Raw genomic sequence first — 21,944 nt, forward strand, 5'->3', positions numbered from 1 at the left:
AATCTTTCTTAATTAAAACATCTTCTCACCCCTCATTGTCTGGGTCCAGTATTACTGACAGTTCAGACAGTACCAGTCCAGCCAGATAATGCTGTTCTCTGAAGGGGACAGACAGCTCAAACATGTTGGCTATCTTTTGGTCCTGGACATGTGTGGAGAAGCCAGAGCTCTGTGAGAGATAAGAGACACTATTAATAAGTTCTCTGTCATTACTTTGACTGTACTTAAATCTAACATCTGTACACTGAAATTTTCATAGTGTCTGCTTTTTAAGGGCAAAAAGAGTGAAAATTGACCTGCGATGTTGCTGAGGACACAGACGGGGAAGGAGAGGCAGGTGGTGTGAGCAGGCTGCAGGGCAGGTTGAGGGTGACGTAGTGTTCATGACTGCAAACAATCCTTAAGAAATCAAGCCGCAAAGACTCCAGAGTTGGGTTCTGTAAAGCGTAAAGCTTTGTGGACACCTAGAAAGAAGCAATAGAAAACACTCATTTACATATTTTTAAACATTTTAAAATGCTTTATTTAGAAAAAATAATGAAGTATGTGCAGTAAAAGAAAGTGCTGAAATGCCATCACATATTACTCTGTTATAATCATAGTGCTGTGAATAAAGCTGAAATACACAAATAGTTAAATGAAGGCCTAATCAGAAACTTCTGCACTCACCTGGATTTTGTCAGCTTTTTTTCAGTCATACTGCTCCTGACAGCCATGGCAATTTAAAACTTAAAAACCAAAAGACAGAGAAAAACAAACTCATTTACCTGTTTCCAGTATGCCCTAATCAGGCTGAAGACAAAACCTCGATCCATAACTGACAGCAAGTCATTGAGAAAGAAGGCCAGGCTCATGTTCAGCCTCTCCACCAGCTCCAGATCCTGAATGGATGAGAAAACATGCTTTATACATGTCAAGGGCATGCTTTGGAAATTACAACTCCAAACTTAAAATGCCACAAAATAATATCCAGAAATTACAAAAAATATTTGAACATACAACTTCTTTTACAGTTTTAACAACTCATAAGATTCCTTTTTCCATATACAACAATCCTGCAAATCCCCGTTCCAATCCAACATGACAAGCCTCTTACTAACACCTCAAGACACAGAACTGGGTCATTATTTACCTTTTGGAAGCGAGACACAATGTCACCAGCGATGGTGCTGACCAGAGCTGTGATGTCATCCATGAAGCGCTCTGGGAAACGGTTCTTCCTGGGTGACTCTAAGCGGTCAGTGAAGTAAAGGTGGTGGATAATACTCTTCACCTGAGGTAAAGGTGTTCATTGGGTTAAAACATAAGCTGTTGGCAGGTTTTATTAACATTATTAGTATTATTTTTTATTTTTACACAAAAGGAACAATGTGAGACAGACCCACGTATGTCACACTTTATCCAGATTTTGTTTTCTTACCATGAGTTCAAAGAAAAACCAGGCCTGTTGCAGAGCACCCTCACGCACACTTCCACTGCTCACCACCCACTGGAGAGCCAACTCTTCATGGAAGAGCTGAGTCAGAAAATCAAAACCGAGAGAAAGAGAGAGGGACAGACAGAGAGGGAAAGGGAAAGCAGTACAGCCAGACAGAGATAATGTGAGGCACCAGAAAAAGTAACCAAGCATAATCTATACTTAGTTCGCCTGGTCAGATAGATCTCAAAATGTATTTATTTTTGTGGGTTATGACATAAAAGAAGTTTTAGATTGGCTACAGACATAACCTGCTAGCAGGTATCAACTGTTGTGACCAGGAATATAGAACAAATAAGAACGCGTACTACATTCTCTATATGAAAGAACAAGACAGCCCAGTAAAGCTTCTGCTCCTCCAAAGCTGAAAATGAACTTCACTGCAGACAAAGTTAGATATTAATAAAAAAAACAAACTGTTATAGACGTGTGCAACCATTTTTGCTTTTAACAAATGATGCACTCTTTTCACCATGGAAACTGCAGTATTTTGTAGTGCGACCTAATGTATATGGCTAAAATACATTTCTCTCTTTTAAAGACAGAAAAATAATTCTAGTTTTACAAAGAACAACATTTATTATTATTATTATTATTATTATTATTATTATTATTTTACATTTGGTAGTCTTATTATGCAAAAATAACATTTTTCGAGCTGTGTGTATTTTATGCAACACTAACATCCACCACAAGTCTGGCTAACATACTGACTTTTGACCAGACTGGTAAGTCTTAAATACATCATTTTAAACCTGTATTGTACTGCCTACTGGAAAGAAATATTTTATTAAAGAGTTTAAGGTTGTTATAGCAGATGCACAGCTTGGTATAAAACACCAAGTAAACTAGACCTGCTTGAAAATTCTATTGTAAACTGAATATTTTCAACCTAAGTGAACATTATAAACTTTTTCCCGATAGACACTAAACATACCCACCCATCTGTCTATATGTTTATTGGTAAGTATGTCCTATGGTAACATAGCACCTGACTGAAAGCTAAACAGTATTGGATTTTCTTAAATGAAAACCAAATACAATTTGCACTCTCTGACTCAGCGGTGGACAATAAAGAAAGACTTTCCAATAGTCAGTGTTAGCCAGATTACAACCAACATTCACATCACATCAAAATATCCTCATATTGAGAACAAGAGGCAGATCGGTGACATACAGCATTCAACAAGACTACACAACAACCAAATACGACATCAATCAATCCAGAGGCACACATCCACAGACAAGACAGGTGAGGAGGAGGACAAGAGGTGGCTGGGGGTCGGCTCCTCCCCCAGTGCAAGTGGCTCTACCTTTTTTGTGGGCAACCGTCCTGTTAAAGTTTGCAAGAAACTGGCGCTCTCAGTGTGCGAAGACATGCGATTGCCACAGCGCTCCATGGCCTATGAGTGGGATGAATGGAACGGTGACAGCAAGGTTAGTGGAGGAGCAACTAGAGAGTGGGGTTGCACCTTCTTCCTCAGCGCACAGGCAAAACGTGCGTGCTGAGTAACACAGCCCCCTCGCGCGCGCGCACACACACACACGCACAAGCACACTTTTGTGATCTGTTGGACATTTTCATACATGAAGACACAAAACAACAGACACAGGACAGGGACACAGCACTTGAAAAGCATTGTACCCGTAATCTAAAACAGCTGATACATCAATAGTTTGAGCATCTTATGGTAGAGATGCAAAATGGCTACACAAAAGTGCAATCAAATATAGTCCCAACATTAATAATGCTTTTGTGCAACACTGTAGCCATTTCTTAATAATGAGCCATTCTGCATCCCTCCAGGTAAATACAAGACCTTAGAGATGGTTTTATTGCAGGTAGGTGGACGACATCCCATGCTAAATGCTTATTATGACTGTGCTCTGCCAGTCTATGCACATTTACTGTGGTAAGCTAGGTGTGATTCTATGGCTACAATATGCCCATTTATTTTTATATTTGTGTAAATTAATATGTTATGACAACTTAAAATGACAGAGGACTTAACATCACATTAAGATGGAAAGTGAGGCGGACAAAGACCACACACATGTAGATGCACAGTCACACTCACAGATATACCATGCTCCAGTAATAAATGAACGGTGGTTGAAATGAGGTTTGTTAGGAGAGGGTCATGCAGGTTAACTAGCTGAGAGCAGAAGAAATCTAGAGAGGGAAAAGGGACTTTTTTTTTTTTTTTAAAAAAGGGGATAAAGATAAATAAAAAAAAAACAACAAAAAAAAACATAAAAAAGAACAACTAGTCTGCTGATGGATTTCTAACACAACTCTCTTTTTTTCTCTACCAACCCAATTATTCTCTGACAGATTGTGTTGGATTGAGGCTAGCAATGACTGATCACAGTAAACATAGAAGAGTGGTCAACAATATCTGAGAAACTGCTACCATAAATTGCTCTGGCCTATTTTTGGATATATCTCAATTTAGACTACTTTTAATGCAGATACAGAGGAAAAAAAGAGAGGTGTTAGATGTGATTCGCAAAGAGGGCTGACACCTAAGACTAACATGACTGGAGGGTCATGGAGGCGGCTGTGACTCCCACGTATGGGATTAATGGGAGGGTTGTGACTTGAGGTATAACAGAATACTGTAATATTCTGAAGTTTTGGTCTTTTATGTCTTTGTCTTTAGAGTCTTTGATACTAGCCACTTGCGTGGTTTAGAAATATGTGTACTTTGAATTTTTAAAAGAGCAAAATGTGATCGGCATCACAGCCAGGTCACTTAAAACCATTGCAAAGAGCTTGAAGGATAGGCTGAAAATATTAATGAAAGGTGTGAGCATGACAAAATAAAAAGACACAAAAATGAAAAACCTGGATAAGCACCGATATACCCGATATGCCTCGCTATTAATGATTCCAGGAAAGCACACAAATAAGCCAAAACTCCAAATATATCAGTATCCCTTAAGTGTAGGTTGTTTTTGTCGTGAGGCAGAGTGGAGGACGGGGCATTCATAAAACCACCTGCATGGTTTCTGGAGCGGACCCAGGGCTGGATCCCCAGGGGGCACTCTTAGAGCCCATGGTGTTCACCCACGAGTTGGATCGGTCTAAGCCCTAGGGGTGCCAGGGTCAAAGGACACAAGGCAGGCAGGAAGCAAGGGAACAAGCGAGCAGCACGGGGGGGAGAAGGAGGAGGGAAGGAATAATGACAAGTTAAAGAGGTTCAGAGGTCAGGACAGCTGGAAGATGCCAAGGGCCTCAAAACGGTTAGCTGTCAGTAAATTAAAAATCATCACCACATAGGAGCAAAGCACAAAGGTTCTCTCTCTCTCCCTTTCTTTCTCTGCATTAAAAAAAACCCCAACAACAACTACCCCTCCCTAAGAGACAAGAGAAGAAAGGTTTAGTTAAGTATTAGCAGCAAAAGGGAACATTCATCAAAAAAAGGGGCTGCATCCATCATGTCATGGTTACAAGTACAGCAAGACCATTAGAAAGGCACATTACATCATTCACTCACTGTTCACATATTTGTTGGGGTTTTTTTCGAGGGGGTTAAATGAAAAAAAAAAAGTTTGAATTGGGAACTCCCAAATTATATGAGACAAAATACATGAACTCAATTAAAAGGATAAAATGAAATAAAAAGGAACAAAGAAATCAAATAAAGACTGAAAAGACTTTGCTACTGTTAGAGTCCTCAGAAAAGACATGGCCTTTGAAACTATTTAATTTAATCTTGACTGATTTGACTTTAAACTAAATACACCGTACATTGTTCACAATGCATAATAAGCATTATTTGTGCATAGCATGTGAGTGAGTGAGTATATGTGTGTGTATGTGACAGGCTGCTGGTACAACGGTTGGAGAGATAAGATGTTCAAGCTTGTGTTTGCACAACGCGCATGCAGTTTACATGTTGATAAAACTGTGGGTCACTGTGCAGAGGGAGGCCTCTACCTTGTGTGGTTTAAGATACACATATTCAGTACAAATACCTTACATGAGTCTGTCTAAAAATACATCACAGAGCAAGAGCTCCTACATTACAACAGTGTTAAATAATTAACTACAGTATCTGACATCCACATTGAGTATGTATGAGCCAAATTTAGAGCAAAGTGCTCCCAAAAATACGAGTGTGGGCTCAGGCCACATTTGGACCACATGTAAGAATTTTAGTGCTTTGTTAAAGATTTAACAGAAAACTGAATGACCATTCAGAGAAAAGAAGTTATAGGGTCATGTGTGACTTGACGACCTTACCTTGCTGCCAATGATGGAGCGGACCTCATCGTCAGGAGAGGTGGGCGTACCGGAGATGTCAGGGTTACTGTTGCTAAGACTACGGGAGCGATTGAGGTTAAGGCTGGCTGGTCGAACAGCTGAGCGAGCCATGGTGGCATAGTGAACCGAACCTCCCAACCCTCCTGGGCCTTTGGCAACACACAACGGAAAGAAAATGAGGAAAATAGGAGTTCGATGAGCCATTGCACCTAACCATACAGTAATGAATCCATTATTTCAGAGTAGTTTATTAACACTTCTGGTAGTGGATGGTTTAACAACAAAAGCCGCTGCAAAACCCCCCAAAAACCTGTATATACCAAATACAAGCCAATACACCAAAAAAACAACTAACTTTTATCCAAAGGCTAAATCTATTGTGATGTACAGACGCTGGCCATATCTACCTGTTAAGGATGAGTTGGTGTCTGTGTTGGGCAGGCAGAAGACAAAATGGATGTGGGAGGAAAAAATAGTAAAAGATGAAAAGAAATAGAAAAAGAAAATTATGGCAGGAAGATTTGATGAGTTAAGGGTTGAAAGGGGTTAACTTAAAAGGAGAAAATAGAAGATTCAGGATAAAGAAAAATGGGAGGACACTGTAGTCACTGTTCCCGTACCTGGCGAGGGTGAGTTGGGGTCGGTGCTGGGCAAGCGGAAGACATAGTGGATGTATGAAGACAGCAGGCTATTGCGTCCGTGCATGTCCTGGCTGGTGTCCAGGTACTTATGAAGACGGTTCACTATGGAGGCCATCACCTCGAAACATGCTTGCCCAAGATTCACTAAAGACAAAAAGAAGAGCTTTCTGCTAGTTAACATAATTACAAGTGTAGCTTTTCGTTTTTATCTGATGCAGGCCTTTATCATACCTATCTGTCCAGCAATGACGGGCGGGCGCACTACCAGCAACACCAACTTGTCAAGTAGAAGGTGAAGGAATCGAACTATTGGTTCCAGTTGGGACGAGTTTAGTGCTGCAATGCTGGACTTGAGCTCAGTTTCCAGGTTGTTCTCCATGATGCGCATGTCTCCTATCCTTACTGGGAACATGTGCTCATCCAGGGCATGCACCAATGCAAAGAACTTATCCAGGTACTGGTCCTAATGATGGAGAGTTGGAGGAATGGGGGTAGAGATGAGGTTAATAAGTGAGAGAAAGTTTTTTGGCAAAAACAAATGTCGGTACCATAATGTGGAAGTGGCAAACAGAGAAAATCAAGTAAAAAGGAGAGAAAGGAAGAAAGAAATGTGACAAAGAGTAATGGATAGAAAAGAAATACCAAGAGAAGAAGAGGCCAAGAATTAAAAAACACAATTGCGTACAAGGATGAAAAAGCTACAGGGGAAGAAAGTCAAAAAAGTAAGCTTGGATGTATTCTTCTGTACTCTTTGCTAAACCAGCAAGTTGCCTCCCTGAGTAAAAACCGCAAGCCGAACATTACTACAAGTACACAGGAGAATCCAGCAAGTCTAATCTGTGCCAAGAACAGTGATTTATGAGCACATTAGTCCCAGCTGGGCTCCTAGAGGCCATGGTCAAGCCCCTCCCAACACCACAGTCGAATCAGAGATGGAGTAGGCCCCAGTAAATTACTGGCAAGGTAAGAGTCACTACCTAATGAACTGGTGCTGGGAAGGAATTAGTTTAGGTGTGAAAATAATGTTTTTTCTATTAACTTTAAGTGAAATATTTTGAGTCATATTACAATAATAAATCTGTCCATCTTTATTTCCAAATAACAGGTTATGTTGGCATTGTAAGGTTTTACTTTCTAGGACATAGTTAACTAATGAATCTGAAAAATTCACAAAACTACTGCAGCTACTGTGAAGCTGCTGTGCTGAGTACTATTACCTGTGTGTGGATGGTTGAAACAGCAACCACTTCTACATTGAATACTCCTCGATGGTTGTCTACCCACTTCATGCCCGGGAGAGGGACCTGAAGGTACAATAATGGGAGAATAAATCCGAGTGGCACTTACATAACAGAGAGAAACAATGAAAGGGGAGGGCCAGGTTATCTGATAGGCTTGTGATAATGCAGTATTATATAATAATAATTTCAGAAGTGCATCCTGGGAATCCCATATATAGCACACTAGTTATATTTAATACACAAACATCAGAAGTTTTCCTTTAGCTCATCTCTCTGCATTATGCTTGTTTCATTCAATATAAGCTTAAAAAATGCATCTTACATCTGGGGAGAGAACAGAGTAGGACTGTGGTGGTTTTTCCAGAGACACAGGCAGACAGAAGTGTCCCGTTCTCAGACGCCCGTTCTGCAACATTGGAATCCACTGCACACAAAAAAGAGAGAGATAAATGATAAACAATACACATCTTCTAAATTCACTAGGAGAATGTGAGTGACTGTTTTGAAAAAGATTTTTAGGCTGTTAAACATGTCTCTAAATAAATGAATCTTTTTTTTACCCTTTCATATGTTGTACATGTGCTATTTTCAGTTAAATTTCTTTCATTTCTTTTTTCCCCACAGTGTCTTTTTGCAAATGGGGTTTGAAGTGGGCATGTCTAAATTCACAGCTATGAAAGAACAGAGCTCAAATTTGAAATTATACACACATGCATTATCACATGATTTTACCTACCGTGTATCCCACAGGGGTCTCCAGTGGTGTGTTCTGCTTCTGCTGGCAGCTGACATGGTAAAAGGTGAAAAGAATGTGGTGGTGGTCTGACAGAGAGGCGGGCAGTTTGATCTTAATCTCGTCATGAAAGTCGGGAGATCTACATCAATTAATGAAAAAAAAACAAAAAAACAATTTCATGAGTATCACAAACTGATCATTTTAGAGTCAGATAATTGAGGACAAATCTCTTTTGAGTGGCTTGCAGTCAATCGATTAAACTGTGTAGGCATATCGTACAGTTCAGGCCGCTATCTCGATGTTGCTTCACTTGGCTGATGGTTCCAGCTACAGCCAGTATAACTATAGATCTTCCACTGTCTGAACACACTGTATAAACACAACTTAGGCATAGAGAAGAGGAGAAGAGTTTCTTAGCTGTATCAAATGTGCAAGCGCGCTGTTCTACCGACTGCCTGCTCACTGGTTAGCACCTCTTCAATACCGGTGACCAGTATATGTTACTGAAGGGAGAACATGTCAGTCAGAAATATGCAAAGGCTTTTCTCAATGCTTTCCCAGAAGGCTTTTAGAGAACTAATTGCAAAGAATATTGAATACATTAGGCCTCTTGTTTTATAAATCGGCTTAACAGGCTTACGTGCTCCATTTTCACCCCCTACAATTACAAATATTTATATCAATTGACCTAAACATATTCCATTTCCACCCTCAATTTTTAACTTGGGAATATTTGTCTCAAGCAAAGCAGGGGTTCAAGTGATCTAAAAACAAAGAAATTATATAAACACGTTATTATTCACTTCAGCTGAATTCTTACAAGTCCCCCAGGAGGAAACTTTCAGAAACAAACAACCACAACTATAGTAAGCCCATCAACAGATCTACTAAGATAGCCTCAAGGATGGAAACAACCAAAACTGCTTAAAAGGGTCATAGAAGGCAACTGATTTCTCATGGGAAGAAACAGTTTGGTTCTGGACCAGAAAAGGAAAAATACTGGAGCAAAAACAGCGGCTGGAGAAACTTTTATTGGAAATGATTGTAGGTTATTGGCAGGGCAACCTACATTAAAACAAAAAGCTGGAGAAAAAGATGGAGAAAGCAGTTCTTTCTTATGGCATTTCTTATTTTTTAGAGATATACATGGTAAAATATTTTGTGCTAGTTCTAAGCGAAATGCAAAGTGTATTGACATTTCTTCTTTTGCAGCAAATTCCTAGTCAAAGTGCTACTATCACTGAGAGAGTTATAAATGACAGCAAAGGCACTGTCAACAATTTACTAGTTATTAAAATGAACACCAGTTGAAACCATCTAACAATGAACTTCACCCATTTCTAAAAAATAGCACTGAATGTAGGGCAAGCGTAGTGATTTTTCCCCCACCTTTTAAATTTCTGGCCTTTGTAGGCCGGCATGCTGGTGCAGTGATTAGGACCGTCACCTCACAGCAAGAAGGCTCTGCGTCTACAACTGAAAGCAACCTGGTGCCTTTCTTTGAGGAACTTGCATGTTCCCCCTGTTTCTGAGTGGGCTCTCTCCAGGTACTCTGGCTGCCTTCTGCATGTTAGATTAAGTGGTGGTTCTAAATTGGCTATAGATGTGAATGTGAACATCAACCGTTTTTCCCCAGTGTCAGCTAGGATAGGCTCCTCCCACCCTTCGTGTCATTGATTTGGTTTAGTGATTTAGAAAATGGATGGATGCATTTCTGTTGTGACTTTGAACAGTGTAAAGTATATAAAAGAACAAAAAACATGTCTTTTAGGGTATGTTTTTCTCTAATTTCGATACACATCAAGGTTAACATCCTTTTTCCTGATTTTTATGAGTAGAGTTGATTTTTGATGATGCTTTTGGAACAGCACACTATGTAGCTCATTTCAACCAAAACACACCTGTTGTGGTACACCACTGCAGTGTAGGCCTCTTTGTAGAAATCAGCACAACTTGACTTCCCAAATATTACCTGAGGAATAAACAACAGTTTTACAATAAATCAGATGACCAGAAATGTATCTTTTAATTATTACCAACTGCGTAATAAAAGTTGCCAAGACACTAAAACACCTGACAGATATTACATTTATAGCTTGACTAAGATTCAAAAACAAAAATCTTCATGTTCTGGAAAATCATTGTGTACCGGCATTGCATTGCTTGGATCTTCTCCGTTCATAAATTGCACTTTCACGGTGATGTTGCGGGCGGAGCCTTGGCGGTTGGCAAAGTTCAGACTCTGAGGGTTCACATATAGCAGATTTCTGAAAAATATACATTCAAGTGCACAGACACAAAGAGGGGAAAAAATGCACATCAGAGATTCAACCACACTGGAATTAAAAGACAGGAATAAAACAGTAAAGAAGCATAACATAAACCTTAGAGGAATTTACCTTTATATTAAAATCTTTTTGCAACTGAGAGGTTTAACATACAGACTCATTTTGTTTACATTTTCCAGGTCTTAAAATACATCTAGGAAGCAGCAGTGTTACTCATCGTCACAAGGTAAACTATTATAAAGTGGTAACTTTAATACACCTCAGTAAATTTTATAATACTGCGTAGCACATTTTCAAATACAGATCTGAAAAATAATCCAAAACGAGGACCATATCATTTGACTACGTAAAGAGGATTAATGACCTTTTACTCTAATAACCAAGTGTCTCGGAAAGTGCTTGACCTACTTACCCTACCACTGTTACATCAGTTTCCACGAACTGATCAATTAAAAGGGGCAAGGCTCCCACAGCAGCTAAACCTATTCTGACTGGTACTTATGGGAGGCTTGGCCTATCAGGAACCATGAAAGGCAACCATTGCAAATAGACTTTACTTTTCAGAATGGGTTAGATAAGAGGGGAATGGGAACTGCATAAATCACTACAAAAGGATATTAACTATCTGCAATGATTTCTAATATTTTAAGAAGGGTTCTGAGAGCTTGGCATTATCTTCAGTAATTTGGTGCAAAGAAGGAAACCAGAATAATGTGTGGAGAATAAACGGGTGAGGGCCCTGGGGAAAATTTTCCAATTTGAAATGTTATTTTTCCAATTTTATCAACTGCCACTTCACAAGAATTGCTTCCATGTGAAGTAAGTCTCCCTATAACCCAGAATACTTTGGTTTACACTGGACGTTTTTTGCAATTAATTCATATACATGAGATAAAAGGCACCTGGTCAGTCTCTCGTTTTACTTCACAATCCCATTCATTGTTGCCAAAATGTGTGTGGTATACTTGTTACTGAACTGTTGGGAAGGAGAAGGAAGCCCCAGAATAGGAAGTGTAAAGTAACCTGGGATCAGCTGACAAACCGCAATGACGTAGTCGATTCTGTGGGGGATAACCCCACAGAGACCGCAGCTGGAACCACAAGTGACAAGGAATCGTGGGAATCTTTGTCTAATGATTAAAAATCTAATCCATCTCTTCCTCTGTTAACATCCATCTAGCATGTCCTAGTAATTGTCATGGCTGTTCTGAAGCAGGCTGTTGAACTTGAACTGAAATAGACCCCAACATGACACTACTGTGGCAGAGCTGAAATACCCATAAAAGCACAAATGGAAGCATTCCTGATTGGTCACTTCACCTCATCCGATTCAACTTCAGTTAATAAGTACACATGTGAAAGCAAACTTTACAATGTAGATGGCACTTAGGCACAGTTACTATTTTGAGATGAGGGGCTCCATAAGGGAAAACTGGCACTGTTTATCAGCTCTAAATAAAACGTTAGCTTTCTAATAAACAGATTAGATGTCATTGGAAAAATTTCCCAGTACGAGTAATTATAGAGTATTAAAAACTGAATTATTAATTTAGTAGGATTCTTAAGTGCTTCTTGATCTATGTGACCTGGTAGAGGTAGATTACACTCCACAAGTCCAAAACATTACCTTTGTCAGACAATGTTCTGAAGGATTTTTCGTATATTCTTCAAGACTGATAATGTAGTAAAATCATGCAGTGAAATAATTGTTCTAGACTTGTTAAGGTAAAATTTCACAGTTACTTTTTTAGACCCATTTTAATTTCTTTTTCTGTGTACGAACATTGAAAAGTGAATTTCTTTAAATGCTTTACATGGAGACAATTTCCACTTAATCACAAATGTCCCAACCTGCTAATTAACCAGTACAGAAGAGTGGTTTTCCTACCCACAAGCCAACATATAGTGAGATGTTCAAGGACATGAAAATATGTTTCTACATGCCTTGAGTGAGAATTTGAAATCAGATGTCACTGATATCCAAACATTAATCCAGCATGTTTGAGATCTGCCTGAGCCACAATAATAGGCGTCTTTGGACATTCCAACAAGTTATCAAATAGATGCAGTACGAGAAAGAAGTGAAACAACTTTATGGATGCCTGTCTGGCTATAAGTCTGCTGACTATCAACACAAAAATTCAAGGAATGTGTCGTCTGCAGTTAAATGATGAACTCCAGCTTGGGAGGTTACATGTTAACTCTCAAGTATCTTCAAGTTAGCCAAAACAATAATCACTGTACAGGAATGGAGGCTAGAGAGCTAAATATTGTTAGGAACTCTACGCCAATAAACTAAATTTCTGGCCCATATACTCAGTCCTTCTTTTCCTTACCAAGATTATTTCCTCCCTTTTTCATATAAAAGACCAGTAATCACTCCAACCTGAGGTACTAAATCCTTAAAACCACAAATTACTAGCAAGCTCATTATAACGACTGTGTGGTATTTTAATGCATAGTAACTGTAAATTTAACAGTTTAAGCTAACGCTAATTAAGAAAATGAAGAAACAAAACTAAAAACGTATGTTTTTATGGACAATTTCAAGCGTTAAACTATTTGCTTTATTTTTTTAAATACAGCAATGTGTTACTATGACAAAATTACAACATTTATATTGCAGTTAAATATTACACCAAAACATTTTACTGATTAGTTCCACCATCCACCGCAGTTGAAGGTCAGCATATTTCGCTTCCACTGCAAGCCTATAAAACTGTTGTTTTTTTGTTTTTTTTACGAGTGATCCCAGTGCACAGGAATGATTCCTTAGAAGCTGCAAGCTAATCAGAAAACTCAGCATTTCCCATTTTGTGTCTGTTTGTCTGTTATTAAAGAAACACAAACACACGCACGTATGCACACACACACACACAAAAACACGCCATGACATATCTGACGGGAAAAAAATTAGTGAGCAATAAAACTGTGATGATGAGTACATAATATCCAAACTCTCTGACATCATTCATGCCCAGGAGCTCAAACCTGGCACAGATGACAGACTCAATCCCATCTCCAGACAAAAAGAGGAAGAAGAGAGAGAGAGGGAGGGACAGAGAGAGAGAGAGAGGGTGTCTGGTGTGAGGCTGATTCAGCAGGATGCTAAATCAAACCCAGGAGCATTAATTACACACAGCATTATCAATCAGAGCCCAGTGAGTGCAGGGTTATAAGGTTTGAGATTGATCAGGCTGACGATCCATCAAAACAGCAGTGGCCATTGTTGGCTTTCTGCTGATCAGCTAAATTGCTGGAGAGCAGGGCAGGGTGTGGTATGGAGAGGGGGATTGGGGTTAAATGGTTAGTATGTGAGTGTGAGTGTGAGTGTGTGGGGGGATGGGGGGTGGGGGGTGGACACATGTCGTTTGCACACTGCTGTGATTTGTTTGTTCAGAAGAGGGAGGGGTCAAGGGGGATTTGGGAGGAGGTGGGGTACATAGCTAAAAACATCGTAGGGATTAATGATCAGCTAATCCCCCCTCCTTTACTGAGAGGGCAGTATATAACACGAGGCAGCCCGCCATTCTCATATTGCTTTAGCAGCAAAGAAGTCTAGCTTAGCAGCAGAGAGAAGAGTGTAGAGGAGAACACGAGTACAGCTGAAGCAGGGTTCTAGGACTGGAATAGCAAAATCATCATGAAGGTATTTTTCCTGTTGCTGGTGCTAACCAGTTCAACCGTTGCTGCCCCCCTGGAAGCCTCGGGTAGACAAGAACACCCGACCCTGTCTTCCCAGGCTTCCACCATAGCGCCGATCCAACCTGAGCCCAGGTCTCGCTTTGCCATGCTGGACGATGTTCGCCTACTAGCAAACGGCCTCCTCCAGTTAGGCCAGAGTTTACGAGAGTTCGTCCACAAGACCAAGGCACAGATCAACGACATCTTCCAAAAGCTCAATATTTTTGACCGCTCTTTTTACCAGCTCTCAGTCGTCACATCGGAGATTAAAGAGGAAGAAGAAGAGCTCAAAAAGACAACTAGCTTTTTGAAGGCCAACAATGAGGAGATCAAGAATTTGTCACTGGAAATCAACTCGAAGATCAACAACATCTTACAGGAGCGCACACAACTGCAGAGCAAGGTGGGGAACCTTGAAGAAAGACTGAAGGGCTTGTCGCAGAGCATGGTCCCTTCTGATCAGCTTAGTGAAATCACATCTCTCAAGGTAAGATGCTTCAGCAGCTAAAACTTTACAACATAAGTCATTCAAGATAAGCTCACTGAATAAGGAGCAGATAAGCTGTGTTTTACATTTCATCTGAAAAACTTTCACGTCAACACATGAGACTCAAAGTATTATATTTTTTAGGAAGTGATTGAAGCTCAAGATAAAACAATTGCCAATCTTCTGAAAGCTGTGAAGGAGCAACATGATCAGCTGGACTACCAGAAAATAAAGATTAAAAACCTGGAGGAAAAGGTACTTGTACAAGAAATCATTATATTTTGCCTTTACAGGGAAAATATCTGAAATCTCTGATAATCTAATTTGTTACATTACCAATGAACATTCTGTTTAAACTATATATAAAACTATTTAAAATGAGTGACTCACTTGCATCTCCTGCAGCTCAGCTATGAGAGTTTTCAAGATACAGCTGATAAACTAATGGACTCAGACTACGAAACTCTCGATATGTTTGAATATCGGAAAGGAAACTCAACTGGCCTGGAAACAAGTGGTAATTACTTAATATACACTATCAGTAGCTCAAATATTTTTCAAAATGCCAAACTTACTTAAATAAAAGTAGAGTAAAGGAATTCATTTGGCTTTTCTACACTGTTTTTTTTTTTTTTTTAGATTTTCCCGTGGACTGCACTGAGGTGTTTAACAAAGGAGAAACAAATAGCGGTGTCTACGTTATCAAACCAAACCAATCAGAGCCATTCAGCGTTTTCTGTGAAATGAGTTCAGGTGGGTAAGCAATCTCGAGTTCTCATCAAAGGCGTCCAAATACCATTTCTGCATTCACAAGCACTGACATTTTTTAGATAACACAATGGCATTTGTGCATATTTCTACAATGATTGAGGAAAGAGCAAGAAAAAAGAAAAGAAAAAAAAAGTTGATAACCTACTCACATTATTTATGACAAAACTTTTACATTTCCTGAAATATTTCTTTGTTCTTTTACAGAAGGGGGTTCAACAGTCATCCAGCGCAGGGTTGATGGTTCGGTGGATTTTGATCAGACATGGGAAAAGTACGAAAAAGGTTTTGGAGATCTGGAAAGTGAGTACACTTTATAGTTTAAATTTTTTTTAAAATGACAGTCTTTACTCGTAATAAACATAAATTTTTCAAAAATGTCATGGCATATTCAGGAAAAAAATATATACTGAAAGTAGCAGAAAACAATAAGGGCTGACACAATATAAAGAAAAAGCCATAATCAATTGATCAGAACAGTTCCTAAATATTTTCTATTAAAGTAGAAAATCTATTGTGTCAGCAGTGTCTTGGTTGCAGGAGCATTTGTAAGTGCTCCCTATAGCCTTGGTCACAGGAAACAATAATTGTCAAATATCGGCCCTGAACGACTTCCTGTATTATCCGAGCACACAGCCAGTTTGGCAGCCTTCCCTACAGCACTTGGTATGCTCAGACAAGCACTCATAATCCATTTACAACAAAAAGGCTCTTCATCCGCAAAAGATGAGTTGCAACCTTCTTTCACAGCTACCTGCCTAATGATTACAACCCACATGCTACTAACAGCATGCTTTTAATACCTGGTTGACCCAAAGTCTGCTGAAAGTTAATTACAATTTTCAATCCATTATAAGATGAACTGAGACTTCAGAGTTTCTGAGATTTTTTTCCTACAAATAAACAAAATAAATTTGATTTGTCACACAGAGGACTTCTGGCTGGGCTTAAAAAAGATCCACAGCATTACACAGGAGGGTGTTTACATCCTTCGCGTTGATTTGGAGGACTGGAAGGAGGAAAAACACTGGGTTGAATACCGGTTCTCACTGGAAGGTCCCTCCAAGGACTATAGTCTTCATGTCAGCCATTTCTCAGGTGACCTGCCTGATACCATGGCCAACTGCACCGGCATGAAATTTGCCACGAAAGACAGAAACACAGACAGCAACCAGAACTCCAACTGTGCACGCAGCTCCACAGGTACAATCACAAGTCACAGTATCTTGGAATGTTTCTCCACCATAGCAATAAAATAAATAATTATCTCTGATGGAGACATTTTTTTCTAAACAAGACAAAATCACATAGCTAAGACCAATATATGCTGATATAATTTCCTATCTTGACTCCCTGGCAGGTGGCTGGTGGCTCAATGCTTGCGGTGAAACCAACCTTAATGCTAGGCATGTGTGGCTGAGACCAAAGGGGCGCTTGATGAGGAGGAAGGGCATTCACTGGAGGCCAACCACAGGGTCCTCGTACTCACTCAAGATGACCAAAATCTCCATTCGACAAGCTTCAACTGCTGATATCTCCATCTGAGCCCCCTGTCCACACACTATATAATACTATTGGCTTTTTTTTCCAATACACGGACATCCAAAAAGTTCAATAGGAGGGGGAAGTGACATAACACAGGCCTTCCATATGTCCAGTCTTAATTCACCCACAACATTGAGCAGATTCCTCCCTAACATTATTCTGTCATTGGCTAGTGCTGACCACCAGATAGCAGACCAAAAAAATGTCAGAAGTCAGCAAATGCTGACCTGTTGCAACGTGGCACACAGGTTGTTAACCTACTCTGTCTGATCCGACAAGGACAGTAAGTAGAACTGTCATTATGCAACATCTGTCACTGCTTGCAAAACAGACATATTGATCCACATCAGCAAGCTAATTCAGAATTGATTGCAAAGAAATACATTGCAGTCGTATAACAGCAAATGAGGTTTCTGAGAATAGACTACAATTTTGAAACCCACACTGCTTAACAACCACTAAGGTGAACTGGGATACATTTATGACAACAACAAAACAAGGTATTTTAAAGTGTGTTTGAAAGAACTACATGTTCAAAGTGGCTAAAGGGACAAATACCAACAGATTATTACATAAAGCATGCAAGTTACGTAAGTGAAGGTAAAAAGATCATCTCCTGCTTCTGAAAAAAGTCCACTACAAATTGGCTACAGCGTAACTGTAACCAGTCAAATTCAGTAGAACACATTGGGGATAGAAAGCTTTAGACAGCGCACTGATTTTTCTTTTTGTTATTCTTTTATATTTTTTTTTATTCTGTATTTAAACTATGATATGATATGATTTATGCAGGTACCGCTAGAAAATTATAATTTCTGTGTATTTCCTACATTATTGAGTCATATTGACTTTTGTTCATTATTACAACATAACCAACTGTACTGTAAAGGTTCTCATACTAACACATCACTGTGAGAAGCAGCTTTGTGTGCTAAAAATCACATTTATGAGGCCAAAAATAAATTCACCTGTATAAAAACAAAACAAAACTATGGTACTATTTCTTTGTTTAATTTTGTCTTGAATAAATAAAGAGGACATGTTAAAAGGTTGACACAGAAATGAAAATGAGATCTAAGGAATAAAACCACTGTAAAAAAAAGAAAAAAAAAGAAGGAAAAACTGTGATCCCAGAAAATCACTGTAAACAAATCCACTTAACTCAGTTCTGCTAACTATCACTCACAGGCCAATTACATCTGAAGACAGTCAGGCCCTGTCAGCACCTGTCTGGTAATGTCTGGATGTAATCACCTAATATCGGTCTATCAAAATATACTGCTCAAAGAAAAAAAAAAGAACAAACTGAAAATCTTTACTGATATAGACTCATGTAGCAATAGTAAATTCATACTTTATGTAATCCCTTGACGTTTTTAGCAGTACAACATTGTATGCTAACATAAAATGTTCTGGACAAAACCCAAAACAGAAAAAAAATGGCAGGCATAATTTTCCAAATACTCCTCACATAGTTTGTACTGCACAGGAATACAAATAAACTAGTTTTTATTTTAACCCTTAAAAAACCTTTTTTGTTTTTAATTTACTTTAGCTTCAGTTAGTTTCCAGATTGTAATTTCTTGTTTCAGTTCAGTTTTTATTGTTTGAAAATGTTAAGTTTTACTTCATTTTTGATTAATTTCAGTGTTAGTTTTGGCCTTTAAAATTATTACTGAATAAAGGGCAAGTGTCAGAGGCCAAGATTGAGGAAAATCAGAAAATGTATTAAAATAAAAATATAACTTTTTAACTGCGAGTTGACTCACAGCCTTGTAGACACCGCGGGTCTCAATAAACACATCCATCAATAAAATACATTTTTTAACCAGTGAGCTAAAGAGTGAAGTAGTATTTACATGTTAAGTTGCTAGCCAGTTTGAATTACACTGCTGGAAAGTGAATATGGCTTATATGAATAATGACCCTATTATTTTGCCTTTTTTAATGAACAATACATAGTTTGTAAAAAAAATCTGTTTTTTTGCACTGGCCCCCAAAATCCATTATGAGTTAGTAATGCTTTAACATCTCTCCATGAGGCCTTGACAAAAATAGCCATAGTTCACTTAGAAATGTGCAAAGATCATGTTTCCCCAGTATACAGCATACTGATAGACATGACCTATAAACACTGACAGATATAAGGCAAACATTATTAAGCCAAAAATAAAGAAATAAAATAATATCATCACAAAGCCTGAGATAACATCTTTTTTAAATTTAAGTCCTTCCTTTGCTGAGAAAATAAGCCAAGAAAGAACATTTCTACTTAGATATTATGTTAGAATATTTCCAGCCCCAACGTAACCTGAATGAGTGGACGAAAATGGATGGGTGAATGATTCACATCCATACCAAAATGTAATGGGTAACTTCCCTTTTCAGATTTAATGAAATTGTGCTTAGCATTTTTTGTGTAATCTCGATCTCAAACAAACAAATAAACTACCATTCAGACGTTATTCAATGACTACAGGTGTTTCTTTCTGTACCTGTATATGGTGTTCGGCACATAGACATCCCTGGCAGGAAACTCAAGGATCTCCCTGGTGGGACGCACCCTGCTGTCTGGGTAAGGCTTAACCTGCAGGAGATCAGGGGTCAAGCAGTAGTGGGGGTTCTCTGGAGCTGGAGAAATGTCCAGCTTCAACTGGGCTGTGGGGAGTGTGTGAGTAGTCAGAGGAAGGGGAAAGGAGTGTTAAAGAAAGAGCAAAGAGAATCGTTTTCAGATTTCAAATCAGGACAATCAAAGGAAAGCATTATTTCCACTCTTAAGTACCTGTGATAGGTCTGAGTCTCCTCAGCACTGAAGACGGTCTTCTCATATCAGCTAAGAACTTGTACAAATCCTCATCACTAAGTCTGTCTCCCTCCTAAAATAACATGCAGCATAACAAACCATGAGAAAATGACAAAGCGAAGGAAAAGTAATCTAATAATAATAATAATCTATTATTATGTGAGCAAGCGCATTCACATGGACCTGTTTAAAGAAGTTGGTGATGGTAAGTGTTGCAGGTCTAAAACCTGTCAGGCTACATGATTCATCTCCACTTGTGGTTCTCTCCAGAGAACGCCTTCCCATAATGCTCGAGTTCCTCCGTTCAGACCATGAGCCTTTCCTCTCTAAAAAGATACAACAAAAACAAACTCAACATTTTAAACCCTACATTTATTTTTCACTCTGAACATGCAGGCATTGCTTCTAATCTGCCATAGCAACAGAAGGCTGCCGCCACCAGTCAGCATCAAAGATAACCTCTAAGGTCAAAGGGTAGTCAAACAGCAAGGGTCACAGTAAAAATAACACAGCAGGGATCAATATGATGTTGCCGTGTTTGTTTCTAAATCACGCCAATTTACTGAAATGTCCATGCACCTAATGCATGACTGCCATGTCTGTTATGGTCTCTTCAACTAGACCATGTGTGACACTGAAAGTGGGCATAAAAAGCGCTGCTATGTTTTTTTTCCTACTTACTGGAACTTTTGATATCATTCTGAGATACATGGTCAACGTCTACAATTACAGTTAGAAAGCTTGCATTAATAGAAGATGGTTAGACCTGAGAGGCTCATCTCCAGCTCTGTATCTCTCTCCAGGCTGCCGGCACTGTTAACAATGTTCATTAGATGGATGGCGGTCCACGCAAAGGGCATTCGGTAGCGCCCCAGACGCTGGCAGAACTGCTCTGACTGGCTGCGAAGCTTCTCCAGCTTTTCCTTGTTCTATAAAAAATGTTAATGTAAATACAGGGTCTGTGGTACATTAACAATGAGTCAGAATTCTTTTTGTTTTAATGTTTATTCACTGCAACATATTGGTAGTAAAATTAGGAGATGACCATGAAAAGGAATGTATTTTTAAATGAGTACTAGCAGTTGCAGAAACAGTAATGAATAAATACATTTATTATAACATCACATATAACTGAAATCCATCTGAGACAGAGCTTTCGTGGTATTCATCATCTAATTCACTCTCATTGTACCTTGGCAGCGTCTGACTCTTTGAAGACCATATAGGGCTCTGCGCACTCTCCAATATCACCCTGCTGCAGTACTTTTTCCAGCTGTTGACAAAGCAAACACAGCTTTCAGTAACTACACTCACGTGCAGTGAAACAGGTCAGAAGATGGGTGTCAAATTGCGAAAGGATAGCAGGTTTCTTCAATTAAGCTTTATCTTTCATACCAAGTCAAACACTGCAATGAAAAACTGTCCGGTGTTTGTTTTGGTTGATGTAATGTATTCTGGTGCTATCAAAGAGGGACAATAAGTCAAGTTTTTACTGGTAATTTATTCAAAGACATTTCTGTAAGAGAAACATAAAGCCTCAAGCACCCTTATACTAACTTACTTGCATAATCATGGATATCTCACATTCAGGAAAACACGCTATTATTACTCTTTTACATATTTACAAAACAAAAGTTGACAAGAGAGATGAAATTCTAGCATGACTGTTTCACCTTGATGACTAGGAAGACATCCTGGGAGGGGTAGGTGATGGAGAATATGGCAGAGCGAGCCAGCGTGGAGATGGCTGCTGTCTGAATGTGAGGACGCAGCATCGCTTTTGTCGGCTCAGAGTTTAGGTCAAAGAAAAAATTTTCTGATATCTGAAGGACACATGAAACAGACACACGGATAATTATTATTTGACCAAAACACATGTTAAATGTAATCATAGCACTACGCTATCACAACTATTATTATTTAATTGTAATTTCTGATGACTCTATTACTGGAGCATGGCTTCTTGCTCGTGGAGGCTGGCAAACATGTTAATATCTCAGTGAT

The 21,944-nt window shown here is 39.0% G+C and overlaps 2 protein-coding genes across 20 annotated transcripts in view; one reads left to right on the forward strand and one right to left on the reverse strand.

The window, feature by feature from the left end:
* dock7 (dedicator of cytokinesis 7) overlaps positions 1-21,944 on the reverse strand; it is a 46,095-nt gene that overhangs the window by 15,376 nt on the left and 8,775 nt on the right. For 7 of the 19 annotated variants that reach the window (XM_025899825.1, XM_025899824.1, XM_025899820.1 and 4 more), the window contains exons 9-30: positions 21,614-21,763; positions 21,133-21,213; positions 20,707-20,869; positions 20,124-20,266; positions 19,920-20,013; positions 19,633-19,795; positions 10,515-10,632; positions 10,267-10,337; positions 8,366-8,504; positions 7,952-8,053; positions 7,606-7,692; positions 6,620-6,851; positions 6,368-6,532; positions 6,155-6,175; positions 5,727-5,896; positions 4,479-4,571; positions 2,791-2,880; positions 1,421-1,516; positions 1,133-1,273; positions 768-881; positions 297-464; positions 30-169 (exon numbers count right to left, since the gene is read on the reverse strand). In XM_025899825.1, the coding sequence (XP_025755610.1) occupies positions 30-169; positions 297-464; positions 768-881; positions 1,133-1,273; positions 1,421-1,516; positions 2,791-2,880; positions 4,479-4,571; positions 5,727-5,896; positions 6,155-6,175; positions 6,368-6,532; positions 6,620-6,851; positions 7,606-7,692; positions 7,952-8,053; positions 8,366-8,504; positions 10,267-10,337; positions 10,515-10,632; positions 19,633-19,795; positions 19,920-20,013; positions 20,124-20,266; positions 20,707-20,869; positions 21,133-21,213; positions 21,614-21,763 (2,741 nt within the window). The remainder of the gene's footprint in view (positions 1-29; positions 170-296; positions 465-767; positions 882-1,132; positions 1,274-1,420; positions 1,517-2,790; positions 2,881-4,478; positions 4,572-5,726; positions 5,897-6,154; positions 6,176-6,367; positions 6,533-6,619; positions 6,852-7,605; positions 7,693-7,951; positions 8,054-8,365; positions 8,505-10,266; positions 10,338-10,514; positions 10,633-19,632; positions 19,796-19,919; positions 20,014-20,123; positions 20,267-20,706; positions 20,870-21,132; positions 21,214-21,613; positions 21,764-21,944) is intronic. The other 12 variants (XM_025899827.1, XM_025899822.1, XM_005457100.4 and 9 more) reach the window with 5 other exon arrangements.
* Positions 14,175-17,881, forward strand: angptl3 (angiopoietin-like 3). Its single transcript, XM_005457091.4, has 7 exons — positions 14,175-14,824; positions 14,969-15,079; positions 15,230-15,341; positions 15,464-15,577; positions 15,800-15,895; positions 16,523-16,795; positions 16,953-17,881. The coding sequence occupies exons 1-7, from the start codon at positions 14,297-14,299 to the stop codon at positions 17,135-17,137; spliced, it is 1,419 nt and encodes a 472-aa protein (XP_005457148.1). The 5' UTR covers positions 14,175-14,296; the 3' UTR covers positions 17,138-17,881.

Source organism: Oreochromis niloticus, linkage group LG17 (assembly GCF_001858045.2).
Source record: "Oreochromis niloticus isolate F11D_XX linkage group LG17, O_niloticus_UMD_NMBU, whole genome shotgun sequence".
Taxonomy (NCBI): domain Eukaryota; kingdom Metazoa; phylum Chordata; class Actinopteri; order Cichliformes; family Cichlidae; genus Oreochromis; species Oreochromis niloticus.

What these genes read in the sequence shown, in the direction of transcription:
- angptl3 (XM_005457091.4), top strand. Translation starts at nt 14,297, where the DNA reads ATGAAGGTATTTTTCCTGTTGCTGGTGCTAACCAGTTCAACCGTTGCT. An exon ending in GTGAAATCACATCTCTCAAG is followed by an intron (nt 14,825 to 14,968) that starts GTAAGATGCTTC and finishes TATATTTTTTAG; the next exon opens with GAAGTGATTGAAGCTCAAGA. An exon ending in AGGTTTTGGAGATCTGGAAA is followed by an intron (nt 15,896 to 16,522) that starts GTGAGTACACTT and finishes TTTGTCACACAG; the next exon opens with AGGACTTCTGGCTGGGCTTA.